At 39.3% G+C, this 9,842-nt stretch overlaps 1 protein-coding gene across 12 annotated transcripts in view; it reads right to left on the reverse strand.

The window, feature by feature from the left end:
• The window catches only part of APBB2 (amyloid beta precursor protein binding family B member 2), a 364,788-nt gene that overhangs the window by 99,141 nt on the left and 255,805 nt on the right, over positions 1-9,842 (reverse strand). For all 12 annotated transcript variants that reach the window (XM_019526015.1, XM_019526014.1, XM_019526019.1 and 9 more), the window contains one exon: positions 809-955. In XM_019526015.1, coding sequence (XP_019381560.1) covers positions 809-955 — 147 coding nt within the window. The remainder of the gene's footprint in view (positions 1-808; positions 956-9,842) is intronic.

A 9,842-nucleotide genomic window follows, 5' to 3' on the forward strand; every position in this document is an offset into this window, starting at 1 on the left:
ATGAATATAGCAGGTAAATAGTGGAGAGGTACTTGGGGAGTCAGATGTCAGGCAAGTTATAATGTGTCATAAATCCAATGTCTATACTTAATCCATGATTTTATGTCCTTACACCAACATGCCTGCAACCTACTTCCCTCATCAACCTGAAGTTTCTTACACTCCTTTTCCACTTGGTTATGGGCTTGAGAGTGGAATAAGGCATTAATCCAAAGCCCACTTGTAGCCAATAAAAATGTTCCCATTCGTTTCAGTGACTTTGGATGAAGGCTTCTGGCAGTGTGATTATACAGCAGTCTATTAGTCAGAGTAACTCCAGCCTCCTTGAACAATACCTCACAAGAAACATTTTATTACCAAACTGTATAGTCTCAGTATACCTTAGCGATTAGTTACTGTAATATTGGTCCTGTTATACAGTACATAATATACAAACTGGAGATGCAATAATTTGATCACAGCATTTGTGACACCTACTTTTCTAACCAGCCAAAAACAAAAAATCTCAAGGTCATTCTCAATGTCTTTTCTGCTTTTTGGCAGCACCAGCTGTTGCTACAGCAGTCCCAGACTGGCTCTGATTTTTCATTTTGTTTTTCACATTAAAGTTGCATAATAAATTACACTATTCAAATGTTACTTTTTGGTCAGTAACATTTTAAACTGGTACTTTATATGGGTGGGAAATTTACCATGTGTGCACGTGTGTACACTTTTCAGGGTGTTTTACGGAATGGGAGGGCTGCATTCAAGGAAGAAATAAAATGGTTAATTCACCAAAAAATGATTACATTTACCAAACTCTTACCTCTCCCCAAATTCCGACTGTGTCTCTGATGTCATTTTTACAATAAGAGAGTTGTCTAATGCAATTGTTAACAGCAACACTACTTTTTCCAGGAGCAAGATCTTCTTCTGCCATCTCTACCCAGCCCAAAGAGCGCACAGCAAAACACTAAGACAAAGAAGAAAAGAAAAATATAAATAAAAGTATATGCATGTAAATCAAAACTCCATACACATCAGCAGAGCTGCATGAGAGGTGAAAGAAATGTTATGCCATATTCTTCTCTTTGCTAGATGAATGTTTAAACTACCCCTGACTTTGAATGAGGTAGGATCATGAACTTCTGTTGCTCAAAGTGTCACCCTATGAGGTGATGTGCCTAGGAAATAGGTAAATTAAAATGTACAGTTTGAGAATGTAAGATGATTTTTTTTCCAGAAACAATGAGTGAAATTGAATGAGGCATCAGGAAAGGATACCCTTCTTATATCTCTATAGCTGCAAACTTCAGTAAAATACAAGATTAAATGAGAGACATGTAAAGAACGTACTGATATTTAGTGCTATACTCCTGTACCAGAAAAAGCAATGATAGCTATACATTAGGATGGCAGTCCTAGCTATTGTCTTAGCTTTAGTTTCCTAAAAATCCTATTGATTATGGCATGCTGTGAAATGCACACATACAATATATCTACCTGGCTAGTTTTAACCAGAAAAATTAATTTATTACAGATTACAACTATTGGCTTAATGGTCTAAGCAAGGCAGCAAACAATGGTAAATTTAAAACATCAACTAAGGGATAATACTTTGTATAAAGAAAGAGGCTTTTGTAGAAGAAATCAGAATGACCGTTTTAAAAAACAGACCAATTACAAAAATTATAAAGCAGACGGATGTTTAGCCAACCAGAGCACTCTGCTGGCAGAACATACCAAGGCTACATTATTCTCCACATATGGTGCTTTTTGTAAGCAAAACAAAAAAGGGAAGAACTGCCTGGAAATGTCTAGATTATAGTCATTGTTGCAGATTTATAAAAAAGTACATTTTAACTTGGAAAAGGAACCTCAGTGAGTACAGAAGGGGGAAACCATATCCAATGGAAAACGTCTCCAATGGGGACAGGATTTTACCTAGACCGTATGCTCTCAAATGGTATTTATCACTTGTGTTCTAACAGACACCACAAACTTTCCTAAGTCTCCTGAAAATTTCACAAGTAGTGGCAATACTCCCAAGATTTTCTATATGATACCAAACACATTATTTTTAAGCATCTAGCGTAGAGAAATAGAATGGTATATATGGATGTCAGATATAAGTTATGTTACCTTTGACAATTTAGGGACTCATCAGATTCTACTATATCTTTCCATCTCTCTTCAGAGAATTTAAAAAAAATTTTTTAGGCTTCCTACTTCAATATTACGGATGAAGTAATTCTCTTTCATAAGGAATTAGGCAGTATTCAAGTGTTGGCCTGATTTCTATCAACACTTACAGTTTTTTCTAGAGAAGCCCAAGCTTCAGCAGATGCATAGTCCACAAGAACAGCAGAAAGATTTAGAATTAATAATTGAAAGTTTGCCTATATATAACATCACTTTTCTTCCACAGTGAATATTTCCTCTCAAAAATAGATCAAAGAGTAAACTGGAACAGGCCCTGTGCAATCCATTTTCTATACAACTTGGCAGGTGCTCAAAAGAAAGGCAATGTTAGAACAGAACACCCATGCATTGACTTCAGCCTTCCTGTAACCTCCAGGTGCAAAGGTTACACCACCAAGGTTGTGCGTTAGGGCTGTGCAAAGCTTTGGTAGCTGATTCAATCTGGAAGAGATTTGGCCTGATTTGGGGACCAAATCTCTGAATCCTAATCAAATCGGGAGACCAAGTAAAAGCTCCAAATCGATTCGAAGCTGGGCAAGCAGCAGCAGGACAGAGCCGCTAAAGCTGGCTCCTCCCACTGGGGCAAACGCAGGCATAGCTGGAGGAGCCGCAGGAGAAGCCCCCATGGCTGGCCTGCCTGGCACTATGCCCTGCCCAGCCCAGCCTCCAGCACTTACACAAAAAACGAAAACTCCACACTCACTGGCTCTGGCAGTGGTGACTGGGGGCTCATGGCCCCCCATGCAGGGCAGGGAAGTGGAAGTCGCCCCCCAGCCTGGCACCCATGTGGCAACTGTTGCGTCACTCGGCACAGCACCGTATGCTGCCTGGGAGTTGGGGTGGCTCCACGTGTCACCCGGAGCCCAGCACCACCCAGTCCCAGCCCCCAGACACTGCGCAGCGCCCTGCCAAGCTGCACTGTACCTGCGCCGTGGTGCAGCTGCAGTGCGGGTGCCAAGCAGGAGAGGTGATCCCCGCTGCCCCACGCTGCGTGGGTAGACTCTGTCACAAGGCCCCAATTGCTGCTGCTGCAGCCACTCAGTGCAGGGTTTGTTTTGTTTTATGTTTAATTGCCAGGATGCTGGGGCCGGGCAGGGCATCCATCGGGGGCACAGAGATCAGGGAGTGGGGGCTAAGGGGGGAGGGGGGATCTGCCACGTGGCCCCAGGGCTCCCACAGCCACTGCTACTGCCAGTGAGTGTGTTTTGTTTTTTTGATTCCCCGGACTACTGGGTCCGGGCGTGGGGTGCTCTGCCAGGAGGCTGAAGAGCCCCCATAGCCACCACTACAGCCAGTGAGTGTGGGGCTTTTTTCCTTTTAAGTGCTGGGAGACAGGGCCGGGTGGGGCAGGCATGGGGGCTCCTCCTGTGCCTCCCCCATCCCGGGGAGAGGCAGGCACAGCTGGAGGAGTCGCAGGAGAACCTGCAGCCTGCCACCCAGCTGATCCAAATCACCAAATCTCTCTGAATCAGCACTGAATCTTCTGAAGCCGATTCAGCCAAATCAATTCAGGACAGTAATCTGAATCTCCTAATCAAATCAAATCAGCCAGATCCAAATGCAAATCAAATACTTCCCTATTCGCACAGGCTGTGTGTATGTACACTACACATGTACACTATCTTCAGGAGAACATGTATTGTGTGTGTGCATGCATGCACACGCGCACACACACTCTTTGTGACAGCTTGTATTGTTTTGAAGTTGTGTGCCGTCTTAATCAGCCAGCTTACTATTGTTCCAGGAAATCAAATGATCCATCATGCAATAGAAGTCAGAACTACGAACAGGCCAAAATGCATTGTTCAGTGCTGCCCTCCTGTGACAAACAGTTTTCAGTGTTATCAACATCTAGCATGTAACATCTATCTAGTTACACAGGACCACTCCTGTAAATTGCTTTGAACTGCTGCACTCTTCAGGGGGGCTCTGTGTAGGTATCAAAAATAGTCCACATTCAGGAAACAGCAGGAGGTCATCTATAGCTACATACTGATATCAGCTCTTAAACTATAGTGAACAAACAGGTTTTTCAAACTCTCTAGCTCTGGGTAGAAAGAACTTCCTTAAAAAGTGTTGTGAGGTAAATGCAGAGATCACCAAAGTTATGCACCAGCAGCTGTACACATACCATACCTTAGAAATCCCAGGCACAGTGTGAAGGGAGATAATTTAAATATATCTATTTTAGGTTGATTCAGGAAGGCTAAGGGAAGGCAAGGGTATACACAGAAGTATATAATGAATTAAACTTTTTCTTGAGGCAAGAAACCACCATGGGACAAAACGTTCTCATTTAGTAAGGGTTTTTGCCTAGTTTCCATAACCCACTTGTGTCTGTTCCAAAAGCCAAGCCAAAAGTCAAGGCAGAAGCAAAGCTCCACATAAAGGGATGTACCTTCAGTCCACATGACAGCAGCTACTGTGGGTCATCAAGCTGGTTTACCAGAATTAAGCATTTTACCACTACGTTGATGTCATTTTCTAGGACTTCATCTTAAATTTCACCGTCATCAAATTAGCCCATGTGCAGTGTAGGCTAAAATTGCAAAACCAAGAATTTTCATAAAACTTTCACCCCAAGACGTATCCAAGTCTGATTTAAATTTAAAAAAACCCTCAATCTGAAGACAAAAGGAGGGCTCATGCATACAAAAATAAAGTGGAGCCCTTATAAAATTATCAATTGTTCTACAGCTAAGAATTTGTAGTTGAAGTCAATGCCTTTATTATTAAGTTATTATTATATTATTTGTATTGGTATATTAAATATAGGGAAAGGAATATCCCAGGTACCAAAAACATATCTATTTATCTTGAACAACATTAGGCACCAGCGTTCCCTTTATGCTGTGTGGCGTACGCGGCTGTGCAGATGCGGTCGTGCCTCACTGCCAGGTGCACCTGTGTGGCCACACAACTTAGAGGGAACACTGTTGGGCACTTTGCTAGAAAAAACAACAGTGTTAAAAAGGGTAGTTTAAATTGTTTTGCTATCCAACACCATCAAGACTAACTTTTCGTATACAATTTGGGTTCATAAATTTCTACATAAGATTATGCAGGAGAAAGGGGACTAAGTTAGTCCCTAACACTGTTCTAAGTGAATCGCACATGAAACTGTGGATTATCATTTTAAAATAAATAAGATATATTGAGATGACTGAATTGTTCACTGCAGTTTGGTATCTCCCTGGAAGCTTGAAAGAAATTATTCAACAGGTTTTCCTTTCTCCCTTGGTGAACACTGGGGACCCAATTTAGAAAATACTTACCTACTTACCTTTATGCACTGTGAGTGAAATCTGGGTTCTGAAATCAATGGATAAAATACCCACTGCCTCTACTGAGTAATGTGGTGTACTCGTCTTTGCAGGACTGGGGGTTAGGGAGATAATGGATCCACTGAAGTCAATGGCAAAACTCTCACTGATGTCAAGAGAACCATGATATCACCCTGTCTATTTCTTCTTCTCTTGTGTGTACATAAATGTGCTACATGACTTATACAGCTATTTTTTGTTTACTACTTTGATTGTGCATCAGCACTGTGTCTAAATATATTGGGGAACAGTAGTAATTACAGATTATCAGATGCTCAGGATAAAAAAAAATCTGGCTGCTGTCATAACCCATCCTTGTATCACAGTGGGATTATCATCTAGAGTGTATTTTCTATTAATTAAAAGCTTTCTCCCAGTTCTGCAGCAATTAGGATATAAGGTTAGATCTTGCATGTTTAAAAAAAAACTTAGTGATATTTATTTTCTAAAATGTTAGCATTTAATAAACAGATACTCCTTATCAGATGGTAAAAAAATACCCTCACAACACATCATTTAGCACTCTAACTCCAATTTAGAACCTACGACTAGGCAGCTCTTTAAAAAAAGTACAGATTTATGTACAAATAAGCCCGAGTAAAACTAACTTCTAACAAAGAACAAGTGTATCATATTTGGATAAATACAAAAATGTTCATATTCAAATTCAACACCATTCTGTTATTTTGTAACCAACAAATTTGTGTGCGTTTATACACACTTGCTGAATATACACATACTATATGTACATTTTAAATCACTCAAAGCCCATTTAGTGAAATTTTTGTTTTTTGTTGTTTTTGTTTTTTTTTGTACAGATAATCAGAAACATTTTCCTATTTGCAAATATGTGTTATCAGCACTCAACCAGCACTGATGGGTTGTGTCCTTTACTGTGCAGAAAAAGAGAAGCCCTGATCTATGACTCACAGGTTTCCCTAAGGTAAAGCTTTTTCTTACACTCCACTTAAACTATTTTGAAGTCATTAACAATATATTGTATATCATTTGCTAATCAGTAAAAATGTTAAGCAAATTGTGTTAAACTCCACAAGGTATATGGATAAACAATAATTAAAGATCCAAACAGCCCACAGTTGTATGTCAGATGAAATACTGTCTTGGAGTAATAAAATGTTGAACCCACCAAAGTTAAAAGTAAAACGCCTACTGTTGTCAAGATACCTAAATATGACCCTGAATATTTCTGCTTCCACTCCACACAGATTATTTTGTATTTTCTTCCTTGATTATGAGATTTCTGAATTTTAAATCTGAAGCAAGGGGCCCAAAATGTACTGTTTATAATAAGGTCACTGCATCACAAATCTCTTATGCCATGTCAAAGGATCTTTTTGGTTCTGAAGTTCTCACGGCTCCTGTTGAAAATACTCAAAAACTCAGTGAAAGAATGAGGTCTTGAGCTTTGTCTCTTAAATAGAGATGCTTTGTACCTGGTGATAGACTTTATGGGCCTTCTTTCCACTGCATGTAAAAATAATAGACAACTAGCAAGTAAAAAGATGGACTCTATAAATTCTTTCAAGAAAGATGGAAAAAGAAGAAATACATTTGCATATTCGTTATTATTGCTATTGTGGAATACACAGTGTGCCATCTATTTCCCAGAGAAAACATAGGGCAAAATCTAGATTGGTCCCTTAGGCACGTCCAACTTAAACATCATAACATCTGTCCCCAAGGGGATCATTAAAGAAAGAGAGTTAGGTGCTCAGGCTCTATGTACACTAAATGGGGAAAATTAGAAATTTCTAAGGAATAATTCACAGAGCTTGATACTAAGCGGGAACTGTCTACGGGTAACCAATGGGAAACATTAATCTTGAAGGTATGTCTGAGCTTCTTCTTTCCAATGGAGCTTAGATGCCTGTAAAGAGCTTCACATTAGGCACCTGTGTCTATGTAGAATCAGGACATTCCCAAGCCTCATCTGAGGGTACGGAACATGAAAAACGTAGCTCTTTCTTTTATATATATGGATTACCTCAAAATGTTTTTCCTAAACATCAGTACAATGCCATCAGTAATCTCTGAGAACAGTCACTGATTTAAGAAAGACAGTATTGCCAGTTCTCATGGTTTTTGGAATTGTTCTTAAAGTCAGGAATGTAAAAAACGTAGCTCTTTCTTTTTTATATTATAAAAAAGACTGATGGCATTGTACTTATGTTTAGAAAAAAAGTTTTGAGGTAATCCATGTCATTATAGATAGATAGCTGCACTTCAGTACTAAGTAAATTGGATGAAACTATATGAAATAATAAGGACAACTGAGCACACCTGCTGTAAAAGAACACTAAGCCTCTCTGGAATTCAAATTTTTAGAGAACGACTCAGAAATAATATCTACCCCATCATGCAGGGCTCAAGTATTGGTTAAGGAGATGACTGAGAGGAACAGTGCACTCTACGTACAGAATCTTAGGCCTCTGGCACACAGTCACTTAATGGCATGATGGGATCTGTTCCCAGGTCTCAACTGCATCATTATTACTTGCATGCAAGTAGGAAGTTGGGCGCCTGGTGAACCAGTTCAGTCCCAGGGCTGGGACCACGAATAAGATGATTATCAAGTGTAACCCTAGGACTGGACCAGAACTGGTTTAAGACTAGGCTGACTGTTGGTCCCGGCCTCGCCACCAAACTGGGGCCAGCCCAAGCGTCCCCACCATGCAGCCAGCATCAGGCTGCATGGTGAGGACCCTATCACGTGTTCAATTTATGGTGCAACATAACCACAAAATGAGTATACATATTTTTGTGGAATATTTTTGCAGCTTATCTCCCATTTTATTGTGTCACTAATTGCACAGAATGTGTCCAGGTTACTATTTAAGATGCAATTAACTGATTAATTATGACTTCAGTATAACATTTGCCAGGGGCCTAACAGTCTGCTTTGCTCATAGCACATATCTTATTAAATGTTACAAAGATACATGATATTATAATAAATGCAGATATATAGTAAAAGAGGAGCAAATATTTATTTACATACATGCAGTATGTTTCCAGAAGCTGGGGATACTCTATTAAGAAATACACGTGTTCTGTATGCAATATGTAAATACTCTTAAAAATAAAGAACTACAGCAGAATCTCTGGAAACACACATGACCTATTTCTCAAATCAAGCTTAGTTGAGTTAGCCACAAAAAGAGAACTGCTTAATTATTCAGCACACTAGTACAGCAGAACTGTTCCCCAGGCTCCAATAGTACCTACTAAACTAAAGAAAGTGTTATTTGTTCTGGCCTAAATGGGCTTTGTTTCTGTATTTTTCCCATGGAACTAACTAATACAAAAAGCAACAATTAGCCATGATGAAAAACAAACACTGTATGGTTTCTAATGGCATGAAGTAAGACATGTCTTTTACTGCTGATTAGGTTGCGTCTTTCTTCTAAAATAATCTGAAAGTTCTATATCTCTGGCCCCTATATAGTTTTCATGCCAGGCTCAAAACTGAAATGTTCATAGCTATTATTTTAATATGGTAAAATTTCAAAGAATCCACTCAGACAGCTCAGTGTTATAGAAGCCAACCTCATTTTAATTCTCCCCTCAAAAAACTATACTGTGTCATTATGTGAATTTCTAGAATTGGCCTAGAAAATGGAATCTTACAGGCTATTATTTTTGTGCAGGAACAGGCCACTATGTAGTTTATTTAAGTAAAACAGCATGTTAAGAAAGATTAGTGTATTCAATAATTCTGCATGAATTTGGTGTGAGAGGTTACTTTGTCCTATAGTAAAAAAAAAAACTGGCTACATACCCTTCCTAAGATTTGGCTTTATTAAAAACAACCTCGGGAAAAAAACCCAACAACTCCAACAGAAGTCTTTTCACCAGACTTGGCTGACCTTATCATTCCAAGGTCAGAATTGCTCAGCTTATCCACTAAGTCTTTTTGCTTCAGACCAGGGAAGCCTAACTCCCTGGTCTGAAGGACCAGTAAGAGAAATACAGGCTATCAGGATGAAAGAAATACTGCAAAAGTACAAACAGACGCAGTGATGGGGGATAAAGAAAGATGAGAGGAACTGTAAGTTCACAAATAAAGATCATGAAAATAAAATTAGGCAGAATGAAACTCAACTGTCTTCATCCATACTATAGTGCCAAAGGTTTAAGTTTGTCAAAAACTTCCTCAAAGGTATCAAAATTCTTTTCTTCTTAAAAAAAAAAATCTAGAGAGAGTCATATTATCAAGGTAATGTGGTTAACCAGACTTTCAGTCCTTTGTTCTCTTGGCCACAAATGATTGCGTGTGAAAAAAATTAAACATCAGTTTGGAAGTACTCTGTGTAC

The sequence above is a fragment of the Gavialis gangeticus genome, unplaced genomic scaffold (genome assembly GCF_001723915.1).
Source record: "Gavialis gangeticus isolate Ggan-Ray unplaced genomic scaffold, GavGan_comp1, whole genome shotgun sequence".
In the NCBI taxonomy this organism is placed as follows: Eukaryota; Metazoa; Chordata; order Crocodylia; family Gavialidae; genus Gavialis; species Gavialis gangeticus.